Genomic DNA, 27,474 nt, shown 5'->3' on the forward strand with positions numbered 1-27,474 from the left:
CATAATCTCATGATTAATTTATCTTTAATCAGTCAGCCTTTACTAAGTCTACTTCAGTCAAGAATTCAAATCCCCGCACATGTTAATTAAGTACGTACTATCAACTGCTTTCATTAAACCTATCAAGAACGCAACCTATCGCAAGGTATATAGAAAATAATTTTAAGTAATATATTCCACAAAGATTATACAGTAACAGGATAATTAAATAAGAGTGATATGTACAAAATATACTGCATGCTCTTAAAGCTAGGTTGCCATACTGCAAGAATCTTGTAACTATCATTTAAAAAAATCTTGCAACCCAACAATAGTTCTCCATGTAAACATAGTCTTGAACGGGACATGCAACATTTTTTTTTTCATCTTGTAACGAGTCAAACCATGTGCAACTTTCTGGTTCATCTTGCTTGCTATCTGCTATCGCCCTCCCTTTGACAAAGAAAGACAGTTTCGCCTCTTCCGAAACGACGACTTTTTTGCACGGGGAGGGGAAGCGCGCCAAAATACACGTTTTTAATGAGGAGGTTCACTATTTTTTCCACTAGAGTGCAGAGCTGCAATGAGTGGAAATATCTTTCTTGCTTTCAGAAAGTTGTAATGTGTAAACAGTAAATAGAAAGATGGGGGTTGCAAGATTTTCTAATGACAGCTACAAGATTCTTGCAGCATGCCAACCTAGCTTAAAGCAGATATTCTATCGATAGTCCCATTGGAAACCTCTTATTAGCCTCGACCAATTTATCATAATTAAAACAATGAAACTGCAATCAATCTTTTCGGAATATAGCTCTGAAGTTACACGGTTAATAGTGGAAATAAATTTTGGTTCATATTTCTCAAACAAAATTTTATCTAGTATAATCCTGGCTTTTCAACAATCGCATGGATGAAACATTGTCAGATACACAGAAACAAACAAACAAGACGAAATGTTTTTATTAAAATGTTTCAATTCATTTCAACTGGCAGCCATATTGGTGCAAATACAGCAGGAATTGTTTCAATATTGGTTCACAAACAATCTTTACTTTTGTTTCAAAAAAGGAATGTATCTTCGAAAACTGTATTTTGAGATAAAAGCCATCATCAAATGTTCTATATTATTATAAGGAATTTAGGCATTATAGCTGGGCACAATGTGGTAAAACATGATACAAAGAAGGTGGATAAAGATTGGCCTTCTTTCGCATAAAAAAGTCATAAAAAGTAAAGCTCGAACATTAATTGTTACAGCTATGTGAGATGTATATGAAACATGTTGTTGTAACTCACATAGAAAACTTGCAAACAAAGTATACTTTTAGACGGTCAGTTTAGACGTTTTGTCGAACTTGAAAGAACAATTTTAATGAGGTACTTCATAAACAATTATACTTCTTGTTCTCGAGCAGACTAGAATTAATAAGCTGACTAACATGCATTCGTGCAGTATGATTCATGAAGCATCTTACCTAAAATTCGAAAAAATCGTCTAAACTCACAGAATATCAAAAACAATCCTTTGTTTGTGGAGTTCTTTATGTGACTTACCAATATTTCACATATGCATCTTACAAAGATGTAACGTTTAAAGTAAAAGCTTCATATTCATATGATATGCTGGCTTTTATAAATACTTTTACTTTTTATAACTATTATAGGCGAGAAAAGTTAGATCTTTACCCACCTTGTTTGCTTTACTTCACGCTAATTTCATCTGCTGCATTTACCTACGGTCAGACAATCTTCCGAAAACATAGACATTGGGTAGACACGTTTATCAAATTTTCTGAACTACTATTAATTAATTTTGTTTTTTGATAGTTTCAAAACCTATCACTACTACGCAATAATGCACAAATGTAATCCTGTTACAAAGGTAATGTTCATTATTGTTAAAACAAACGTCGTTCTTCGAATCTGTTATATGCAAGCCAATTTAAATTAGTTTAACTTAGGTGGTAGTAAATTTGCAACATATATATTTTTTCTTTCATGGATTAAATTCAATTAAATTTTTGATCACGATCTTCAGAATGCAAAATTCATATTCAATACGAAGTTTTTTTTTTTTTACAATAATAATATATAACAAACTAGAAAATGTTAACATGAAATATGACACAGATTGTAAGTGATTCAGAATAATATATGTTCATATTCCTATAAAGGCAACGACGAAGTTGATGTAAGTATACCTTTCAATCGCATGTAGAAAACACTATGAACCTTACTGAAATATATCCAATATCCTCATTACAGTGTTTATCATAAGGTAAATATAGAATCTATTTTCTTCACGAAAGATATACAAACTAATTGATAGTTTTCATCTTGTAAATATTAAAAAATAAATATAGTTAAACCATTGTGATATGAGTGAAAATTCAGTGTATATCACTGTTGACATTTTATATTCATATTTTGTCCTGTGCTGTCTTTTAGTAACGTTCATAGTTAAAGATAACAAGCAGTATTACTTAGTATTGTGGTCTTCTCCGTGTATATACCATTTTGACTATATAAAATGGAATACAACTAAAAATCACAATAAGGTTTTTGAATGATGTAAAGTTAATGTATATTTGTTATTTATAAAGATATTACATTATGTTTTATCAAAACAAATATAATTGTTTACTATAATTACATATATATATATATCCAAAAAAGCAATCTTTAATTCGTAGCAAACTATTTGTAAACATGTACAACCAGAGTCAAAGTTAAACATAATGATACAGTATATACAAATAGGGATTATTTAATCTAATAGTTTCTAATTAAACTTGAAAAAAAAAATGGCTCAAAAATCCCTGGTCAACTACTGTTTATATGGATACCAAAAGTAATCTTTTCCATTTATACGATGAAAGAGATCAATTTTACAATGAGTTTTCGTTATTGATAAAAAATATCTATAAATTTGCAGTACATGATAACGAATTATTTACTGTGAAAAACAGTGATTCGAAATGATACCAGAAACTTATATTACAAGTATTTCTTGAAATTATAGCAAACTTTACACAATTGAAATGTCATCTTTTTGTTTCATTATATGCAATAGTTACTGATATTTTGTTACAGATGAAATAAGTAAATAATCAGAAATAATAATAAAATGTTCTTATTAATATCTAAAAACTTCAAAATATAAATTACTACGGTGTAAAATCATCATTATACTATAATTAAATCCCATGTAGTTAGTTTTACGATGTTGACATTTACTTGTGTATTAGATAAGATTGTCCTTGATTTACAGAAAGCATACATTTTCATATAACTATCTTTTATATAAAGTAAAGTGAGATTCTTTCGTATTGCAAAGTAAAATGGTTCACTTTAAAATCGAATTTGATGTTTTTAATTAAGTAACTCATGTGTCCATGCAAGAATTTCTTGTCAGTTCAAATTATATGAATATATTAGCATACAAAAGTTTACAATAAAGAAATATATATTTTTTCTACCGTCGAGTATAACTTTCTATTCTACTCGCAAAATACAAAATTGGTTTTTCTTTCTTCCTACTTAATAATGGTCCAGAATTTTGTACTCTTTATGCCTCACAAACAAAGCTATTTATCTAAATTAATTTTCATAACTTTTTCCCCCTCCAAAAAATGTAAATTTTATAATCTTATTGTCCAAGTTTCAGTAAGCACTTAGTATGTTTGTAATTATTTTTTAAAAACTCTAGACCTAACACATTAAAATGAAGATTTACAAAATATATTTATTTTACTTTTCGTAAGTATCTCTTCCTCTAATAGGAGTTTCATTCTTTCGACTAAAACTTCTAAACTTTACTTCGATTTTGTATCGAAATTTTACATCTCATGGTCCCAGGCTTTGCCTTTTATATAGTATTACTAAAAGTTAATTAATTCAAAGATTTACACAAAACATTGCTCGTGATTGCTTAGTGAAACAATACTATTTTTTAAATGTTTTTTTTCATACTCATAAACTTCCATCTACTCTGTTTGCTTCCCTTTTTGCTATTGTCATTTCTAACTTTCTACACAAAAAAAAAACTTCGATATTACTTAAAAATTTCTCAATGTAACAACATTTGAGAAATCACAGCAAATATGTAATATAATCTTATGAGGTCCCAAATATCGAGTATTAATATACTAAGAATTAACTAAAAAGTTTGGTCGATATTTTTATCAAACTTTACTAAAGCTACTGTACTATCTTAACATTTTCACCGAATCTTTTTTATCGTATTTCTACTGAATGTGAAAGATATTTGCTCTGTCCTTATTCTCATGTAATCTTACGACAGTCTGTATATTGATTTCACCATATTAACTTTTCTTAAACTGCATATGACTTTGCTTTCAACGTAAGGTAAGGTTAAGATTTATGTGGGCTATACTAGTTGCATTTGCTTTATATTAGGCCAAGTACAGAATGCCTAATACGTATAAATTATAGTAGTCCGTTATTTTAATTAACACAATAGAAATACTAGCAAAATTTATATATTATCTTGATTGTTAATGTTATTAACGACATTATGTTCCTCTTGATAGTATGTTTCATTGCTCTCTGTGAGAAAGGTATTTTGAACTCTACTTTGATTACAGAAGAGGAAGAAATTTTTTTGAATAAACAACTAATGTATGAAGTAGGAAAAAATTGAACTAATTTGAGAGAACCTATGTAGCTTTAGTTCTTTACAAGTTCTCATTGTGCTTCCAAATATTCAACATGAAAGCTTACACTTTACCTAGGCAGAAGTATTTGTGCCTAATTTTATATTTAAAAAAAAAAACCTCCTATATTGAGCAATCTATTAGAGTATTATTTGAAACTGAAAATAGTTCAATAATACTCCCTATGTTAGTATGTAGTATCGCGAAGACAAAATGAAAGGTTATTGATTTAAAAACGTAGTGTAATATGAGACACATAAATCTAGGAATAAAGACGTAGTGATGCAAGTTTACTCACTCAGTTCAAAACATGCCATGTGGCTTAACAAAACCTTTTCAGGCTACAAGTCCTCTTTTCTAAACAAGTTGAACTTGAACGCCATCATTACTAAGCTAAACTATGAGTTACTTCCCAACAATCTTTATTGAATACATCCTTAACGCTCAACTAAGTTCTGGAAGTAGTCCACTAAATAATTAGTTGAAACATAGCAAAAAGGGTTACACACACCAGTAGAAAGTATAATATTTGGCAACACCAAGCATTTTACCTCACAAACTGCCTACCAAAATATTTGATTTATATCGATAAATGTAAAACTATTTTGTACTCTAACCTAAATGATTAGGAATGTCTTGTACAGTACAAGGAAGATATGTTAGGGGAATGTTTTTCTGGCAGATATGTTGCGGAAGACCTAATAAAGTCGGCTACATCAAAGTATATTTTCACCTGAGCATATCCCTGGTAGTAAATATTACTATTTCAAACTATTTGAATAGCATTTGTCTAAAAAAGGAAATATACTAAGGTTGTTGTTCTTGACAAAACAAAACCAAAATATTATGTATATTGCAGAGAAGGCAGTGAGTATTCAGAACTTCCGGACACCAAGACCAGTTAATAATTCTTATTATGTTTTCCTGAAGAAGGAAAGGCAATTTTTATACACTGCAATACTATCCACAAGCGTTATAGCAACAGTAGAAGCACATCTTTATACAATGCTACTAGAAAACAAATGAAGAAGCAAACCTCTTATTTCTTGGATATGTTTGAACCACATTTTAAATAGCATATGGACAATAAGTAGGAAGATTTTTTTGTTTTTTATGTTTTATGATTTTGTACATTTTACAATACTTTTTTTTTGTTTGATTTTTCTCAGATATTTTCTTTCACATTTAATATTTATACAGTATTTTGTACATATTAGTTAATGTATTATTTGTTATATTTATATTCATAGAGGTAACAACGCATGATGTTACCCAAAATATCAGCAAACTCTTCCTTTCTTCACGATATGCATACGTGTACCATTAGTTCTTGTATTTACGACAAGAAATGTACCATATCCTCTTTTAGTTTAATATCTTTGAGAAATATCAACGTAAAAGCAATGTGTTGTAGAGTAGTTTCTAGTCTCTTAATAATTCACTCCTTTTTCACGACATGATAAGAGGTGCATGTCATATACTAAAATAGCACCATTGTTTGATATAATGTGTAGCTCTTCCACATCAAATACATACAAGTTACACTAGGTAGAACCTAAAGTTTGCAATGCAGACACAATCTTTCAGCGAAAACGACGACGAAACTGAAAACTGACTAGCTTCGAAGCAACTTGTTCTGAAATATCCTGCAGCCTCTAACGCTGAGGAGAAACGATCACAGTGGCGCTCACGGAATCGCTTGTGAGTCATCCACCGCCCCGAGCAGAGGACCCTGTCCATGTCCAATCTTCACTACGATGAATATGTTATTTAGAATATGCGCACCACGTCGACGCGGTTCAGTCGTTCCTACATGTACGTTGGCTTCATTTTGTAAGCACGCTTCCAGATCTCACACAGACAGACTGTTGAATGGAAACGGTAGAAGATGGCCAATGGCATGCTGACATGGGTGATGATGGTCCATGCCCACAGTCCGTAGAAATGGAGCTGAATCGGATGAGAATCAGCGCGACTCTTTTCTAAAGTGTTTATAGCCCACATGGCAAGATTCGTGACTAATAAGAAGGTGACAAGCTCTCGTCCTGGTTTTTTCCTCATCTGCTCCGCCGTACAGCAACTGCGTCTCGAAGCGTCTAGAACAAAGATGGTTTGACATGTGGTTTGAACCAGAGAAGCCAATGCAGTGATGAGAACTAGTACCGTGTTCTTTTCAATGGTGAAATGACCTCCAATGATGGTAAAAGTGCTGTAAATGAACATTCCTGTCTGTGCAACTATCAGCAATATATTATCCAGCTCCAAATTTCTTCGCCCATCATATTTGAGGACTCGAATCTGGAAGAAGCCAACCATAACGGCAAACGTTGTCATTGTGTACAGAGCCAATTCACATATGTTTACCTCCATAACGGCCAAACTGACATACTCTGGCTTGCTGATAAGAACAAAGAACAGAATCAAACTGATGATAGTGAGAACAAGAACCAGTATTCCAACAAAGAGACCTTTGTGTGCACGAGCGCAATCCACAGAATAGTGATGCGGAGAACGTTTGGTGCTGATATGCGTCTTTCCTCGAGTAGCTCCTTGTCCCTCCAAGCGGCTGATGTTCTTCCACATAACGTATAATATGGCAGCGCATATCAGACTGTACTCAATGGTGCAAGGGAAAAGGAAAGGGCTAGCGTCTTGCACGAGGGAACCCATTATGTTTGTTCTGCGACATTGGTAAATATGATGCGGACCTTGGAAAAGACCTCTGGCTACACGGTGGTGGTCTCCATCTGTTGGCGGAGACAGTGTTGTAGTGGTACTAGTAGTAGCAGTAAGCTTCATAGCTGCAAGAACAAGAAAATTTATCTGGTTTAGTTGGCAATAGTGAAGTGCATTTGTTTATCAGAACTTCTATTTGCGACCTAAATTGCATTTGTGAAGTCATTAACACAAGCGAACCCCTGATAATGTTTGATCAGATGGCTCGCTTTACACGCACATGGCCATAGGTTCGAGTTACATGGTTAATATAACGTAAACATATATTTGGACCCATCTTTAATAGTACGAAGTATTCTTTATAAACTGGCTTTTGCATAATGACATAAAATTCTTCCTATTTATTTGTTTGTTAAAGTTTTGATTCCCTTTCACCATCGAAGCTAAATGAGACGTGGATCTACAGCTTTAGGTGGAATAGAAACCACTCTAATGCGTACAATTATCTTCCATCGAGAATCGAACCTAGGACCACATGTGTCAAAGACTTGTGCTTGCCACTACACATCGAATACGGCTTGTAAAGATTAATACTACTATTTTATTACTATTATTATTATTATTATTATTATTATTATTATTATTATTATTATTAATAATAAATATTCTGATGATATTGCGCAAGAATAGGTATGACCAGCCAGAGGACTTTTAGATACATAGTGCGTAGTAAGCACATCTGCTCCCATCGCCGCTGTTTTTTTGCGTGCTAGACCAGATTTTGCTACCTCTTAATATACAAAGCTTTCAAATTCGTCACGAAGCTGGGTCATAACTGAACTATCACTACTAATAGTATTACCAATCCTATTGCTACCACTACTACTTCTATTCATAATAATAGTTAATATTTCATTCGACATTTTTCTCTGATTTAATTTTGTTTGATGAATTGACTAAAGTTCTTATTTCAATTTGTTCAATTCATGACAAATTATACTTGCATTATTGTTGCAGAATTACTATAGTAACATGTTATTTTTTAAAATGTAACAACACATTGTGAGTTTTTGTTTCTCAGATGTTTCGTTTCCTTTCTTTGTAATTCATTTTGTAACAAATAGTTCATACCATTAATAATAACGAGACCTTCTAGACTTTTACAAAAAATTAACTTAACCTTCTAGACTTTTACGAAAAATTAACTTTTTTAACTTCATAAATTCATTCTTAATGTAATGAACTTTTTTTTCACATTTATGTTTGTAACATTTGTTCTGAAAGCTGCTTTATTAATATACATTCATTAGTGGATAAACATTCGATGCTAACATTAATGTATAAAAAGGTTCTAAGTCTATGTAAAAGTCTATAATGTTATTTGTGATTTTCTCACCAGCTTTACACAAGTGAGGCATTTGAAGCTTAAAATGCATATAAAACGATAATCATGCCTGTTGTTCTGTATGGTTGCGAAACATGGTCGCTTACTCTGAAGGGAAGAACGTAGACTGAAAGTATTTGAGAACAAGATCCTGACACGAATATTCGGACCCAAGAGATACGGGAATGAGGGATGACGGAGACTTCGTAACGACGAACTACATAATTTTATACCAAACATTGTTAGGGTCATCAAATCTAGGAGGCTCAGGTGGGCAAGTCATGCAGCCAGAATGGAAGAAAGTAGGAACGCTTTCAAAGTCTTAACTGAAAGACCAATCGGAAAACGACCATTAGGAAGACCTAGCCGCAGATGGGATGACAATATTAAGATGGATCTAGCAGAAATAGGAATACAAAGTAGAAACTGGATCCAGTTGGCTAAGGATAGAAGTTACTGGAGAGCTTTTGTGAACGCGGCATTAAACCTTCCATAAGCCATAGAGTTAGTTTCCACAAGTGCTCAAAAAAGGTGTGTAGCTGGATTAGTATATAAATCATACTCAGGATTCAGTATAAAATTGTTGTTATACTTGAGTTCCTTGTTTGTTTTACATTTAAGATAACTACTCAGAAACAAGATACTAGACCCTAATATTTATCTCTCTTTCAGTGGCGTAGCAAGAAAGTTCAGCCGCTGCAGCCTACTTTACTGTTTTGAACACGTTAAATTATGATAGATATAAAAAAAAATACACCTCTTGCGGTCCAACAAACGTAAGTCCTGGCGAAATGTGACAGCAACTGAATGGAATAAAGTATTAAAATTATATTACATAATCCCAGATGAGTAGCTTTGAGGAATTTTGTAGTTATAAATGCAGCATTAAAATTAGTTCTCTTTGCCTTAATTCTATGATCATTACTTTCCTTTCAGAAGTGTATAGTCAAGGAAAACAAGAAAAAAGGAAAGAAAACAAATAGTTAAATTAAAACTTACAGACTCCATGATGCGAAGACTTATGTCCACCCGTAGGGAAGCCTAGGGTATTGTTCTCTGCATGGAAGAAGGTAAGGATCTCGTGTTTTGTTTCCTGTACCAACACATTCAGCCACACAGACAGGTTGGTTCCAATCATATGCATTAGTCCGAAGCGAGCGAGAATTTTGTACTTGTAAACTTTCATTTGCTGAAATAGAATATATCCAAATTGGTTTAGAATAACTGAAAATTCACAAGAGAGTCAAAAAAATTATTTCCTAACATTTTATTTAAGGTCACTATTACAAGCAGGACCGTCGCTTGGGCGGGGCGACCGGGGGGGGGGGGAAGCGCCGGGACGACAATTCAACAAAATTCAAGGAATTCAGATTATGTTATTATCTAGTAGTACAGAATAAACTCTTGTTTTTCATAGCCCCCTGGGGGGCGCCTGGGAATTTTTCGCCCCGGGCGCTGACAACGCACGCGACGGCCCTGATTACAAGTGCACTGAGGGGACACCGTATTCTAGTGGTTAAAGCATTGGACTCACGTTCGTGTGGTCCCGCATCCGATTCCCGGCCGGTGTTTCCCAATTGTCGACGTCCACCCAGCGTCATGAGGCAAATTGGGTAGTCACGTGAACAAAAGACCTCTCTAAAGCTCCTGATACGCCTGTGAGAGACAGGGCTTCGCAATTCGTTGATCATGTGTTCGTCGTTAGGCTAGAGGTAGTTCAAATGGTTACTAACAGATGGCGTTGGAGAGACAGACCCATAAGGGTTGTCATGCCACTGGCTAGTTTAGATTATTGCAAGTCTAGTCGACCGACTGCTTTAAAATTTAATAAATAACGAAAGACCATGAACGAAATGTAAAATATTTAGAAAGTAGTCACATAGTAATTATGAATGATAGGGAAATTTTAGGAACTAAATGATAAAAGTGGCCAGAAACGGTATGGAGAATTTAGAAAGTAAGCTATAAAGCAATCAGAAATGATACTGTGAATTTAGAGAGTAAACTATAAAGTGGGAAAAATAGTAAGGAAAGTTTAGATAATAAACCTAGAGTATCAAGAAAACTTACGGACAATTTAGAAAGTAAGCCATACAATGGCCAGGAACGGCATTGAGAATATAGAAAGTAAGCTACCAAGTGAGCAGGAATGACGGATATTTTAGAAACTAAGTCATAAAAGTAACCAGGAACTATTTGGAAGTGACCGCAGACAATATGAAAAATTTAGAAGGTAAGCTACACAGATGCCAGGAAAGACATTGAAAATTTAGAAAATAACCCATAAAAATAGCAAAGAAACTGTATGGAAAATTTGGAAAGTAAGTCATAAACGTCAATGAAAAATACAGAAAATTTAAAAAGAAACCTACTTAATAACCATGAACAATATAGAAAAATAATATGTAAAAAACAAAGTAATCAGTCAAAAAAGTAAGTTATAATATTTTTAAATGTGTTATTAAATGTTGCTGGGTCATTTCTTATACGAAGCCCGAAACATAAAGATGCAACTAATGTCATCATCATTAAATTGTCCGCAAATTTCTTCACTAAATAAAATAGGTGACTATATTTCTTTATTATAGAGACCACAATTATTTTATTCTCAGGAATGTTACCCTCATTCGCAATTCAATTTATGAGGGGGAAGGGTGATAATTCTATTCACGTGAGACCAAACCAGAGTGAGGGAGACAGTGGTGTATGCAAGGGGGCTTCCAGGGTTTTAACTTTCCCTTGAGCAAGATATTGTGCAAAAAATAAATATTTATCACGTACAAAAACAAGTTTAAATTATATGAGCTTGGGAGCTTGAACCTCTCTCGATGAAGTTCTGTGTACGCCACTGGAGGGATACAATACTATTTGAGGATAAGCGAAGGTATGGGTAACAATACTAGTTACAGAATGAGAGCTAAGTTGTTACGTAACTAGGAGAGTAAGAGCGAGGGGGGGAAATATTGGCTTATAGGCTATGATAAGTGAGGATGAAGAAAATGGCCATCTCTTACGTGAAAATGTTTGAAACCAACATTAATTCATTCAACAACATAACAACTAAACTGTCCACTTTCTAAAATGATCACTAAAATCAAACTAAACCACTGACATGACAGTCTTTCGCGGGATATGAATCTGCTTCGTCATCTTGCGGAGCAACGCTCAGTCTTACGACGAACACATGGTTAGGGCATGTCAGGACATATCAGGGCATCCCCCTGACTCTAACACTAGTATCAGGAACTTTCTAGACCTTGTGGTCGTCCGTATTTATGTGACTCCCCAGTTTGCTTCACGACGCTCAGTGGACGCAGAAAATTGGGGAACTCCAGCCGGGAATCGAATCCGGAACGTAAGTTCAACACCATAACCATTAGAATACGGACTACTCATACAAAAATCGTCAAACTATTATTTATTATGGTGTTACAAGAATTCTATGTAGAAAAGAGGATATTGGAGACATTACATATATCGTAATATAAACATTGCAATCTAACACTCTAGTGTAAGTGTAAGCTAATTTTATAATCTAGTGTAAGCTAATTTTCTAATACTAATTATAACACAGATAGGAAATATCTTTTATTATTTGTTCCACAAATATACAACTACCACTCTCTAAACTACAAATTTATCAGTAAAAATAGAATAGAATTTGCTGGACTGGGGACAAACACTGACCTTTACAGACTCCTTGCAGCGTGCGGAGAAAGATAAATGTTAAAGAATTTTTAAGCTTGTTTACATAAATACTTCGTCACCATAGTACAAGTCACAAAATGAAACACACACACAATCATAAGATAATTAATATGTTAGTCATTAAATTGTTTTGATAGATCTATTCGCCAATAGTCTGTTAATATCAATCTAATTCTAACGTAGCCGAATTCGAACAATGTCGATTCTCAACGCATGCTATTAAAACGTCGAATACGACTGTATTTGGCAATCTACATCAAATTGTATTCGGATGCAACCGAATACGACTGTATTTGGCAATCCATATCACATTGCATTCTGATGTCGAGTGGTTTCGGTATGATTAACTTGTGGTTAAAATTAACCATTCGACATTCGAACAATAATAAGTTATTTGAATAATCATTCCAAGTATTATTTTTTATTTCAATAAATATTTGAACGGTTATTTGGTGTTTAAAGCTTATTCAAACAAATTATTCGTTCCATCATAATTATCCAATTGCTAATTTGAGCAGTTGTTTCGATAACAAATTTGCTCAAATGTGAAGAATATATAAAAATAAAGAAGCAAACAAGGTCATATGTAACTTTTAAAACTCCTTTTCCTATGTTTAACAGTTGTCGAACTACGTTGTATTGGGTTGAATTATCATACTTCATATTTCAAGAGAGACACGATATTCTATTTCTATTTCGTAATGGAATTTATTACTACAATAATCTATTTTATATGCTAATTGTCTAATTTTCTTTGTTATTTATACAACCAATTTCTCCATTCGAAAGCTTCATCCTGGTATTTAAAACAACTCTTTTACAGTCATTATCTTATAATGAATATCATTTTTGTTTTATTTTTTAAAAATAATTATAAGTATAGTTATAAACGAATACTATTCCATTTATGAATAGTATGGTTTCCACAATAATTCTGCTTCATTATCATGCTTATTAACAATGGTTATAACTTCCTCCACAAACAATTTTGTCTTTAATTTGTGACAATTCGGACGAATACGAAGATTGCACATTTAAATACTTGTAAATGTTTTGTGAATACTTTTATGCAAGTACACATATGCCCGAATTATAATGATGACTAATAAATAATTGTTTTCGTTGGTGATAATTTTTTGTACTACAGAAAACTAAACAAAAAGAAAAGAAAATAGGTTCTGTAGTGATTATTACTTAATCTAGATTAATTTAATCAACTTGCCGTGATCATATGTTATAAAGGAATTGCTTAAATACAATTTGTTGAAGTGAAATCCAAAGGGATCTACACCTAACAAGGAATTATTTATTTATTCAACAGTAATTAAAAATTATTGTTCGTTTCACGAGATATGTTTTTAAAGTACGTACCGCTTTGAAATTCGGTCGCTGTATTGCTGCGATCGGCATCCTGCGCATGCGCGCTGTGTACCTACATCTTTGGCAAGCCTCAGACGGCATTACGAAAACATTTGGCCATAGTTAAAATGCCTCTGCCGATTGAGAATCACGCCGATTGTGAAATAACGCGCTGTGATTCGCGTTCTTAGTGCTAAAAGCATGAAAACGTCTGAAATTCTTTGCCAGATTAGTAAAGTGTATAGAGAAAACATTATGAGCGATAACAGATAACGACAAAATTGTAAATCATCTGTTTTCTTTCACTTTTTTTGTCAACTTTCTGCACCAAGTTTTCAGCGATGACAGAAAGTCGCCTACTTCGTTCCTCATCATAAACATTCGCGTTCTATCTTTAAAAGCTGTAGCAAATTTCCGTACAGTTCCACCGCTCATAATGTTTTCTCTATACACTTCACTAATCTAGCGGCGATTTTCAGCCACTTTCACACTTTTAGCACTAAGAAAACAAATCACAGCGCATATTTCACAGTCGACAGGCTTCTCAATCGGCAGAGACATTTCAACTACTCACAAACTAACGTAAACATGGTGGAATGTTTTCGTAATAGTGTTTATAACTTTCCAACAGGAGTGTAGCCACATAGCACACATCATGCGCGGGATGCCGACCGCAGCGCTTTAGCGGCCAAATTTCAAAACGACATTTACTTTAAAAACACACCTCGTAGAACGAATACCTTGCATAATACTAAATATGTGCTACATACACATTTGCACTTAGACGACTAGAATTTATCGAAAAAAAAAGGATCATTAATATTGAATATCAATATGTTAAGACACCAATATAAAACCAATCAAGAATATTTAAAATATAACAAGATGGTGCGTAATGTACTTACTTCATTGTTCAGAAAGATGAAGTACATTTGTATAAAAATGAAGGCCATTCGTGTGGCAGGTGTAAGAGCCACTAACACATTATGGCATTGCGTGTCTCTCTCAAGTTCAAAGTACTGACCAAACTCCAGACCCGAGTAGATCATGCTTCCAATGCCAAATGCTAGAACAAAGGAAGAAAAAAAATATTTGTAATATACATTTAAGAATATAATTCTTGTTTTCCAAAAAGAATGTTATATTACGTGCTAAGTGGCAAAACATGATTTAAAGCTACGAGGTTATATGGCCGATATTTCTGGAGTTTCGTCTGTTATAGAGGAATTTGAAGTGTGCAGTAATTGTAATAGATGGAGTTGGCAACTGTGCAGAGTTTCAGCCATCCACCACCTATGGCGTTAGTTGTACGTAAATACAAATGGAGACTCGTTTGAAAAACTGGTCTCGCGAAGAAATCCGCCAGCGTTGCCAACCTGTACGATAATTATCGAATCATACGATAATTATGACCCCTCTACGATGTACGATAGCTGCTGTACGATAATAGGAAAGCATACGATAATTTACTGACTCTTGGTAAAAAGCAAAAACAATTCTGGAGGTTTGAAATTCCAATTTCGAAAGAAATTTTATTCATTGCATGAAAAAGAATATGAATTTGGAACATACGAGTATGTGACAAAATTACTCAAGGCGTCTCGAGAAGGTAAATAATCCAAGCAAATTAAAGTTAATCGGGTAGTAATTCAAATATTTTTATGTTACACTGTTAACTACATTGTACATTTATCGTACTTCAAAACCACAAAACCATTTCATCTGTTTACATAGTTCATTATTACTACGTAATTGCTTGATTGGATTATTGCAGTTTAACATAATTTTGAACAACTATTCTGTGTGAGATGGAACGTACTGTAAAACTGATCCAAAGCACTACTAGTATTTGTATTGCAAACACATGATTCTACCTGTAATCAAACCGAGGGCCACGTTTGTATTTACATAGGAAAACGATCAAAAGGAGGGAATTTTACCTACCTAATGCATTTGAGAGAAGTTTTCCCAAGTAAATACATAAAGTCTTGAAGGAAAATTAGATTTTGTTTTCGATAGAGTGGTGAAGAATTAAGCTCCAATCTTGTTTCTTATGTAGATTGTTAATTATAGTTTTAGCTGCAAACGTTCATGTTAGTTTCCTAATAATAATAATAATAATAATAATAATAATAATAATAATAATAATAATAATAATAATAATAAAGCTTGATATTGAGACTGAAAACAAAAGATACGATAATTTTACGACAAAAACGATAATTTTAAGTGTTACGTACGATCATATGTTCTCATCAGGTTGGCAACGCTGAAATCCGCTCAGTTATTCGATTTCTGTGGGCCGCACGAAACAAGTAACCGCGGCTGAAATTCTCCGGCAGCAGATAGAGGTTTACGGAAAGACTTAATATCTCGTCGGCATGTCGCAGAGTAGTGTCGAAAGTTTGCAGGTGGTAGAGAAAACGTTACCTACAAGGAGCGCAAGTGGCCGACCCAGCATGGCATCAACAGATTTGAACACAGCTCGCGTGGAGGAGCTCATTCAGGGCAACCAAGAGGATCATGTTGTGGCATCTGATAGCTGAATTGGGAATATCATTCGGAAGCACCTAGGAGATCGTCGCTTCGCTTCAGGTGAGGAGGTGAAATACTGCGTGACACTGTGCCTGAACACTCAAGGACAGAATTTTTACCAGGAGGGAATCTTTAAACTTATCCCACGATGCGAGAAGTTCCTCAACCGATGTGGAGGCTATGTCGAAAAATAACCTAATGTATGTACTATCTGTTGCTGTATTGGTTGTATGAAATAATATATACATGTTTCACTGCAGGCTTTGTAACCTTACTTTTTGATTATCCCTCGTATTTACATCGTTGAGCTTCTATCGAAGAAAAAATATTATCTTCAATGTATTTGATTGATAAAATGAAGCTACAATGGCTCAGTGATAGAGTGCTCACCTATGGTTCGTGGGATCCATGGTTGGATCCCAACTCGAGCCAAGTAGGCTTTGAAGTGCATAAACACCATGTGCATGAATTTTCTCGAGGTTCTTCCTCGTACTTTCGTCATTCCACCATATCATTCACCTCATAATCACTGTTTCCTCTAGCCTCGGTTGCATAAACGTGGGACGTTAAACTAAAACAAGAGTTAAAAAAATTACGAATATGGTTAATTAGAAGAAACATTGTGGACATGATTAATTGGTTAAAGAACTGTGAACTTGATTGATAAATGTAGAATGGAGAACAGTTTATTGGTACAAGAACTATGAACATGACAAATTGGAGAAAGACCTATAAATATTGTAAATTGAAAGGAAAACATCATTAATTGGTGGAAGAACTATTGACATTTATTGCAAGAAATATAAACGTAATAAATTGGAGGAAGAACCATGAACATTGACATTGGTGAATTGGTAGAAGAACTATGAACTCAAGCAACTGTGGAAGAACATTATTAATTAGAGGAGAGATTATGAACATGATTATTTAGTGGAAATAAGACGAACATGTTTACTTGGAGGAAGAGTTATGAATGATTGATTGTAGGATGAACTATGAACATATTCATTTAGAGAATTTTTTTTGACAATTCATAGTACATGTTAAGTAAAATATAGTAATGTATTTATGTAATTTTTATTGCAGTGAATATTAAGATTCTTCTTAGGACCATGATTATAAGAATCTTTCAAGTATCTTTAGTAATAACAAGAGAAAGACAAGTCAATATATATAAAAGAAATACACAGTGCTATGTTCGAGTAAATACGTTCGGCTTGACCTTTATGATTTGGTTATTATCGGACACAAACTAAACTCCACCGTCTTTGTTGACCCTTATCAACAGAAAAAAAAATCCCTGACAACTGATTTGTTATCAGTTATGGACTATGGAACACTTTATCGTAAATTCTCTTCCGACATCAACAACACTTCACTATAAAACTTGTGTAAATAGTAAAGCTGGTATTAGAAGCTGGGCATAAGATCATAAGCACTCAGCTTTAGTTCAGTGTTATGTTCACATTTGTTACCTCAATTAACCATGTTGATTCTTCTTTCTCCGATTGATCATGTTCATAGTTCCTCCTCCCATTAAGCATGTTCATAGGTCTTTCTTCAATTAAACGTTTTCAACTAAACATGTTCTGTCCTTCCAATATTTTCCTTCAACTAAACATGTTTATAGTTTTTTTTCCTTCACAAAATTAAGCACATTCATAGTTTTTTTCAATCAAACATGATCACAGTTCTTCCAGTTAAACATGTTTATAGTTCTTCCTTCAATTAAACATGTTGATAGTTTTCCTCTAATTATGCATCCTCATAATTCTTCCTTCAACTACACATGTCTTCAGTTTAGCCTTCAATTAAACACGTTCATAGTTTTTCCTTCAACTAAACACGTTTATAGTTTTTTCCTTCAATTAAGCATATTTATAGTTCTTGCTCATTAAACATGTTCACAGTTCTTCCAATTAAGCAGGTCTATAGTTCTTCGTTCAATTAAACATGTTGATAATTTTCCTCCAATTACGCATCCTCATAATTCTTCCTTCAACTACACATGTCTACAGTTTAGACTTCAATTAAACATGTTCATAGTTTTTCCTTCAACTAAACACGTTTATAGTTTTTTTCCTTCAATTAAGCATATTCATAGTTCTTACTCAATTAAACATGTTCATAGTTTTTCCTTCAACTAAACACGTTTATAGTTTTTTCCTTCAATTAAGCATATTCATAGTTCTTACTCAATTAAACATGTTCATAGTTTTTCCTTCAACTAAACACGTTTATAGTTTTTTCCTTCAATTAAGCATATTCAAAGTTCTTACTCAATTAAACATGTTCATAGTTTTTCCAATTAAGCAGGTTTATAATTCTTCCTTCAATTAAACATGTTGATAGTTTTCCTCCAATTATGCATCCTCATAATTCTTCCTTCAACTAAACATGTCCACAGTTTATCCTTCAATAAAACATGTGGATAGTTCCTTCCTCAATAACATATGTTCATTTTTCCATCTCCATAGCTCTGCGTCCAATCAAGCATGTTCAGCTTTTGTTCACAGTGGATAAATTATGTTCAATGTTCCCCTTCAACAATTAATTATTTCTACAGTCATCAACAGATTTGTTTTATTTACTATATGGCTCATAAAATTTGTGAAAATTACTCAGTGTAATTTTTGATGCATCAGATAAAGAAGTATTAATATATTATGACACAAATTATGCTTTAACTTGAAACTCATTTCGTGTGTCTTTCAGATTTGAAAAAATGATCTATAAGTATCTGTCGCTATGCATCACCGGAAAACAAACGCATAATATCTTTCAGTTAGTATGTTTCGAGCAAATTCTGTAATCAGTATTTCACTCTTTCTACTGACTCAATTTGCTTTAAATTTAACGTCCAGTTATAACTTCCATTGTAATACAATATGCAATTCACTTCTTTAAATGCATGCTATGTTCGATGATGTTACAATATTTCATTATTTCTAAAAAATGTAGCATTGTATTTATGTTCGATGGCAATACAATATTTCATTGATTTTTTTAAATGTAGCGTGCGTATTCATGTTTGATGACAATACAATATTTCATCAATTTCTTTAAATGTAGCATGTGTATTTATGTTCGATGTCAGTACAATATTTCATCAATTTCTTTTAAGTGTGGCATGCTTATTTATGCTCGTTGACAATATAATATTTCATCAATTTCTTTAAATGTAGCAGCACACATTCTTCATCGATGATAATATAATATTTCATCAATTTTAAACTAAGTTTTGTGCATTAACTATGTAAATATTAAAATTTCAACAGCAAAATCCATTATTACTATTATTATTATTATTGATTGTAAAATGAAATGAAATCTTTGAGTTTTACGTCCCACGGTTATGCCGGTTAGGCTAAAGGAGACGGTGATAATGAGAGATGAGTGAAATGGTGGAATGAAGAAAGTGGGAGGAAACGGGAGAACCCCGAGAAAACCCACGAGCACGGTGTTTGTCCACCACAAAGTTCACTTGGCGGGGGCTGGGATCGAACCCGGGACTCCAAGCACCAGAGGTGAACGCTCTACCACTGAGCCACCGCGCCCCCTATTATTATTGATTGTCATTATTGATACCAATCATTGTTATTTTAGTGGTGTGTAATTCTAAAAAATTGTCGGTATTCTTTGCTGATAAATCTAGAAAAAGACACAAGGAAAATGCTCTGTAGAATGCTAGGGAATACGAAAAACATTGTAACCCAAGTATAATGGAACGTCAACCATATCTCGAGGCACACACACTTCCCTCGTGTTTAGTACACGCATATTCAACATCACAGGGTATAATTATGTTTAGCAAAATGGGTACTGATCATGCAATCAACAAGAGCTGAAGGCTGAAAAGAGAGCCAAGTAAGTCCAAACATGTTGGATACTGCCTTTTGTAGACACACACATGCCGCCATAAGAAAAATATCAAAATCGGTGTTTAAATTCTTTGCTTAAAAAAATCATGATGCTTTGGAAGCTGGATTAATGGTTGGTAATCGTCTTGATCTCAGACTAAGCTTCTCATTGCTCAATTCTTGGAAGTTTACAGCCTGTTCCAAGTGATCTTTATTTTCGCATCTAACTACGTTACTATTGTGTTAAATAAGACATCTTGGCGTTTAAAGATCACCAAAGTAAAGTTATTCTACACCCATGTATTTATGTCAACGCCCTAACCGCGCTGGGAATATACCGCTTCTCGTGAAATCAGCGAAGTTAAGCAGTGTCGGGGCTGGCCAGAGGAAAGATGGGTGATCGTTTGTATTCAGTAGTTTGTGTTGACATTGCAGTATCCATCTAGTGTCGTAAGGACAAATTGGGAGCTACTTTACATAGAGAAAGTCAGTATTAACGGTATGAGGAGGCGATGTGCTGACCACACATTACCCCCAAAAGCATGCCTGCCACAAGCTAGCTGGTAATCCTTGCCCCCTCCTCCACGGGCTATACGTCAAGAGTTTAGTTTACACCTATATAATTATTAAAACTTAAGTTACATATTAAAACAAAATTGCTGTTGGATCTTAAAAAAATAAGGAACATGCCAAGAACGAGGAAAGGTCGATATATAGCCTGGTAACTCTGCGATGTATTGAACATAATAACAATCATCTTCCTATATATTTAAAAATGAATGTTCGTGACTGTACAACTTGCAAGAGGCATTAGCGATTGAGTAGGATTTGTTTGTTAGTATTTTACAAAGTAGAACAATCATTTCAAACGCTACATACACCTGTATAAGTACATTCTCAGCTGCACAATTACTGGTAATCAAGTGGGGACAGTTCGAATGATTTTGACGAACGATAAATCTATGTAGCGAATGATTCTCTGTTCTAACATGTCTACATGAAGTTGAATTAGGTAAATTCTGTACACTGTGGGTGTTATATATAGCTACATATTTCTCTGTATTCGAATAATATATTTCCACTAACCTCATTGCATCTAGATTTCTGTGGCATGCACCACGGGTGTTAAACAAGTATTTAAGTATGTAATCTATCTTGTAATGCAATATTTTTTTGCATTAAAAAAATAAGTTTTAAATTTGCGAGATACCAAGCGTCTAACGTTCCAGCAATTTGCGTTAGCAGTTAGTAACGTCTAATCTTACCAACTAAATAATAATTTTAAAAAAGCACGTTGTGATTATTAAATGATGGTTAACATCTAGTGGTTTTCCTACTTCCTAAAAGAAAAAAACTGAATAATAAACAAAAACAATGGATTATTAAAGACCGTTTAATGATAATTGAGTATCAGTCTAACGTCCCTTTCAGCGTGGTTATATGAGACGTAAACTTAACAACTTAACATGGAATCCGAACATGAGCTCTCTCCAGGAATCGAACCAGGATCTCCCACGCGTAAGCTAACCACTTAGTCACGATGAAGCTCAAACGACAATTGAAATAACTGTAGAATTCTTATTGTACCTGTCAATTGACGGCATAAATCAAGTAACGAAATTTTGAGTGATTTTAAAAAAAAGTTAATTAATTAATTTATTTATTAGGATCACACTAGAAGGACAATAAAGTTGTATTATTAGTTCGTACAGCCGCACGTCCGTTACTCCACAAAATTACTTGAATGAAAGCGAATTTTTAAATTTTGTTTCTTGGAATAGACGGCTTGGATTAGTCAAGTTCGTTAATCAAGTCAATCCGTTAACATTTACACGGGTAACGGTGCCTATTCATATCTAGTTTACAATCTGCATTCCCTAGCTTCTATGCAACCTGCATAGTAGCAAAAGAATGTTGGTTGCCCATATAAAAGGATATTTAGCTTTTATTACTGCAAAATGCTCCTTCGAATATTCCATACGTGGAACCATGGTACGCTCTTTACTGTATTCATCAGAGTTTATTTATTTACTTATTACTAATAAGCCTTTATTTCAGTGCGAAAAGTTTGCATTTTATATATTATCTTTGTAGATTAGGAAAGTAGAAGCACAATTTGCAGGAACAATTGCTAAGGAAGGGAAAATCATCCACCCGCCTCCCTAACTATGGCACCAGTGATGACGTATATAATTCAATTTAGATAGTGGAAAAGTGAAGTGATGACTTACCAACGGCACCCATTCGTAGGTAGAAGCTTCCATAATGGAACTGTCTAATTGGCCCCCTTTTCGGACTTCTGTAATTGCATTCAGTTCCTGTACTCAGTTCCGTATCTGTGTGATTCCGTGTGCCACTCTCTGATTCGGTCGATACAGACGTTCCTCTTCCACGCTCTATGGAAAGAACACAGAAGAAAATTAAAAAAAAAGACATGATTATCTAAAAACTAAAATCTAAAATGAAGATTCTTCATCATGCTTATAAGAAGAAAATTCGTTATTAGAAGATTCCCTGTGTTCTGTCTCCCCCCTTAACGATTCAATTAAGGAAAGACTCAGGAGTTGTGATTTTAATTACTCTCGAAGGAAGAGATTATTTTAATTTAGTTCTATTATAAGGTTATGGAGATAACGTATTTTAAATGTAGACTATTTTGCATATCGTAGGGAAGTAATTTCACCATTAAATCCAATTTCTTTCTACACTTGTCAGCGGAATGGCGTCTCAAGTCCTTATAGTACTAGGAAATTCTATACCATTTAGAGCTTAACTGGAAAATAATTGCCCAAAGATGACACATATGAGGCTCGCATACCAATCGGAAGGGTAACAGTCCTCACGACCATACAACAAATACAGTCCTCATGACCAAACAACATATACAGTCCTCGCGGTCACACAACATGTACGATACTCACAGTCACACAACACGTACAGTCCTCACAGTCACACAACACATACAAACCTCACAGTCACACAACACGTACAGTCCTCACAGTCACACAACACATACAAACCTCACAGTCACATACACGTAGAGTCCTCACAGTTACACAATACATACAAACCTCACAGTTACACACACGTACAGTCCTCACAGTTACATAGCACATACAGACCTCACAGTCACACACACGTACAGTCCTCACAGTCACACAACACATACAGTCTTCACTGCCACACAACATACAGTCTTCACAGTCACACAACACGTACAGTCCTCGCGGTCACGTAAAGACCTAATTATTTTGATTGCTGGAATTTATGTTTCTACTGTAACACAAAAAGATTATTTTGATTATAAAAAAAATACTTAATTATAAAAAAAATACTTAATACTATTAATAATTTTTGGCAATATTATTTTTTCATTCACACTAATACCGTAAAAGTAAATAAAATAGGATTTAAAAAATGTATTATGAAACAGTACAAGAAAATTTGTTGTCATTATCCAAAAACACTTATATAAGCATTTGTAAAAGCATCAAATTTGTTTTCACCTTGCTTTTTTTTTTTTTCAAGCTAAAGTTCCTATTATATCATCCTACTGAATGTCTTGGAGAGCGTATACTCTGGCTTTAATCATTTTTAGTATTTTATTATTAGAAGTAGTAGTATTCAACTTATGCAAAAAAAAATTCGTGTTTTAAATTTTCGTCCAACATGCGCCCCTGAGAACGTTGTGCTCCTAGATTTGGATCTAGTGGTAAATCTGGCCCCCACTTAATAGTTACCTGCATAAAACAGGACAAGTCAAAATGATGGACCCGATTTCAGAAATTTATTTTGTGAAATTTTATACGTTATTGTGAGACATGTGCTAAGGAAGGTAAACTGTCAAAGTTTTCTTCAAACATATCACAAGCGTTCTGTGTGAGTACCTTGCGGAACACGGTACACATCAAAGCCGATCCTGCCAAACCTTTTTTTTTTTTTTTTTTTTTTTAGCGTAATGTGGCTGATATAAACAATGGCTGCTGTGACGCGGGCACGCAGGTCATACGATGTTGTTGGAAGTGGTGGTACGTAAACGCGTGCCTTTGCAAAACCCCTCATGAAGGAAACACATGAAGGCAAGTCGGGGGGTCGAGGTGGCCAACAAAGGAAAGATTGATCCTCCGGAGATGCACGAAATCGAACACCATTTTCCTTAAGAGGCCTCATCCCAGCAAAATTAAAATAGCGCTAATTTCACAGTATAATTATGTGATATCTTCAAATAGATAAAAAGATAATTGAAATGTGGAAGAAGAGCGCCCTAGATAATATTATTTTGCGTGAGGTACCGTTATCACCAGTCACCTAGTGGCTTTCAGTTTCCAGCCGTTTAGAAACGCGAAAATAAATGCCGATTTTCAAAATGGCTCGGAATCGAAAGCAGATAAGTTAATCGTGATAACGGGTGTTCCCTGTAAAATTATACTGTCTAGGGCGCTCTTGTTCCACATTTCGATTATCTTTTATCTATTAGAAGAAAACATATAATTACTGTAAGATTAGCGGTATGTTAATTTCGCTGGGATGAGGCCTCTTAACTGCTCGCTGCTGACTCTAAGCGGTAGAAAGGGAAACACTGCATGGAAACTAAGCTTTGAAAGTTAACTTTTCGAAGCGCATGTCTCACACTAACACATGATAATTAAATTCCGCAGAATAAATTTCTGAAATCTGGTCCATCAATTTGACTTGAGCTGTACTTGTAACATTCAAAAGTAGGTATAAATTTGTCATTTACAAGGAACGTTTCATTGTGTAGCGTACAGAGAAGCATCTGCGTATTACGTTCCTGAATTTTACTCTCTATTCAACCAAATAAACTGTATTAACACAAGTAAAACATTCATAAGTTTAAAGAAGTCAAATACTTACTGAAAGAGTTGAAAACGGAGTACGTGGCTCTTTCTCGAAGCAACGTCGCATACATGTACAAAAGAAAGATCATGCTGCCACCATACAAATAGAGGTAGAAACCCTGTATGAAAGAGAACGTTCTATTATTAGAACCTACATACTTTAATTAAAAACGTGCAAACGTTTATGTTTTATATCATGTAATTCAAATGCGTTTCAGTCGCAAGATAGAATATTCTGTTCCATTCCATCCTAATTATAGAAGATTATACTATTTCATTACTGAGTGGAAGAATCTTAAACGTATTAGTATTATGGTGGTTTGGTGGTGAAAAGGAACCACCAACTACAATTAAAAATCCACTTATACACTCTGATACTGTCTAAAACGTATTGACCGAACAGAAAACGGCATATTTAATTCCTTTTTGTTTACTCTTCAAAATGAAGGGCAAACGAGTCTCTCTAATCCCTAGAAAAAATACAACTTAAGTTCTATTTGTCTAGTGTACGTAGCTATGTTTAAACATGCATCCCCTCCCCCTACAACACTTCCTTTATCAAAAATTAATCGACTAGTGAAAGTAATTGCATAATTGGTTCCAACATATTCAAAAACAAGAATTTGTCGGAGGAAAACCACGTTTACACGCGACTAAACATAAGGAACAGAACCAGAATATCAGAATCCAGAATGCCAACATGGAAACAGAAACAACAGCATTCCCTCAATGTTTGTTGGAATCATTTGATCGATCTTCTGATTAATAATTTATATAACGTATATTCGAGTCACGAAACCACACAGCTTCAATTTAGATATTCATTGTTGTATAACTAATGCACACCAATCAGAAAAGCAACTTTAATTAAACTCTTCTGAATCACAAAATGAATTTAATGCTCTGAATCCATTAATTAGTTATTAAACGTAAATACTTGTTTTATTGGTATTAAACGTAAATTTATTCACTGTTGATAACACACTGCGATCAATAACTACCCACAAAATCTAACACCCTTTGTTTTGTAATTTAAACAGTGCTTCAATCGCAAAAATAATCCTCTTTGAGGAGGTATAATAATGTCATTTAATTCATATTATGATTCAATCTCAAAAGTATAAAATGAATATGAGTGTCTTAAAAGTTATACCTTGTGTAAATTTCATAGCACAAGGTATATTCTCGAAATAAGGTTTGCTATGTAATGGAAAGTTTAAAATCTTATGTTTGAAATCCTTAGGTCCATCATTAACTTCCAAACATTGTTACAACAAATCTTCTGAACTCGAGAATTCCGTGTTACTCTCCTCATCCGGAATGCTGCAAATCACGTTACTTATATTGTGCATGATCATGCAGATCAGTTGGTTTCTGTGTATACACTGCGTCTTGACGTTCCTCCACAACCAGTAATGACATGGTGTAAGATCTGGAGAGCCTGCAGGCCAAGTTGCAGGTCTCTTGCGGGCAGTCCACTTGACCTCAATGTGCTCATCAAGGAACTGTTGAACTTCAAGGACAAGTAAAGGCCTCTGGTGTGAAGTCTCTGGTTCGATCCCAGTTTTCGCCAAGTGGGGTTTTGTGGTGCACAAACACCATGTGCGTAGTTTTTACGAGGTTCTGCAATTTCTTCCTGCTCTCATTACTTCATCAGTATCATAAATCTCATGACTACCGTCTATCTTAGCCTCAGTGCATAACTGTGCAACGTTAAACAATAGAAAGAACAAGATTCAAAGTTTCGTCTGTGTTAAAAAAAAGAACTTCGTTTTTCTTTCAATATACCATTTGATTTAAAAGTTCTAAGATATTAAGCTTCCTGCAGAAGTTTTAAGATACCTATAAATTATTATATTTTCCTTTGAATATCGGCGTCTGAGATTCAACACCGCGTAAGTAACATTTCACCAACTTTACAGAAGAGACAAAAAACTGTTTAAAACCTAGCTTCAACCTCATTATAAGCGGTATTACTTTGAGGAATTAACAGAGTCGTTCGTCGTGAAATAGGCGTACTACTTAACCAGATTATGCGCCATCGTATACTGATTCTAATGGTATCAAAAACTCAAATTCGCTAAAATTGGAGATACGCAGTGTTGAATCTCAGACGATGATATTCTTCGTATAATATTAATACCTCAACCATAAAATCTTGAAAAATAAATTATTGTAGTTCTATTTTGGGATATTTTTTTGTTTCATAATTCATGGTGAACTGAAATACAAAACTAAAAAGTTTATGAGGATTTGCTTTGTCATATTATTTATTAAAATTCCTATTAAGAGAATCCTTAGTTATATACATAGCCACAAGTTTGTAATTTAATGACATTTCTTGACTCGTTATTTTGTTGCCCTTCCTCTCATGCTGGTCTAGTAGCTAGTACGCGAGTCTTTAGTGCATAGCAGTATGGTCTTTTGGATTTTCCATT

General features: G+C 34.1%; 1 protein-coding gene across 4 annotated transcripts in view; it reads right to left on the reverse strand.

The window, feature by feature from the left end:
• Positions 1–1,947: 1,947 nt before the first annotated feature.
• LOC145681119 (proton channel OtopLc-like) overlaps positions 1,948–27,474 on the reverse strand; it is a 342,484-nt gene continuing 316,957 nt past the window's right edge. For all 4 annotated transcript variants that reach the window (XM_081752541.1, XM_081752540.1, XM_081752544.1 and 1 more), the window contains 5 exons: positions 25,053–25,155; positions 22,409–22,573; positions 14,688–14,848; positions 9,715–9,904; positions 1,948–7,456 (listed from right to left, as the gene is read on the reverse strand). In XM_081752541.1, coding sequence (XP_081608667.1) covers positions 6,465–7,456; positions 9,715–9,904; positions 14,688–14,848; positions 22,409–22,573; positions 25,053–25,155 — 1,611 coding nt within the window. In that variant the 3' untranslated portion in view covers positions 1,948–6,464. The remainder of the gene's footprint in view (positions 7,457–9,714; positions 9,905–14,687; positions 14,849–22,408; positions 22,574–25,052; positions 25,156–27,474) is intronic.

The sequence above is a fragment of the Thermobia domestica genome, chromosome 3 (genome assembly GCF_964235325.1).
Source record: "Thermobia domestica chromosome 3, izTheDome1.hap1.1, whole genome shotgun sequence".
In the NCBI taxonomy this organism is placed as follows: Eukaryota; Metazoa; Arthropoda; class Insecta; order Zygentoma; family Lepismatidae; genus Thermobia; species Thermobia domestica.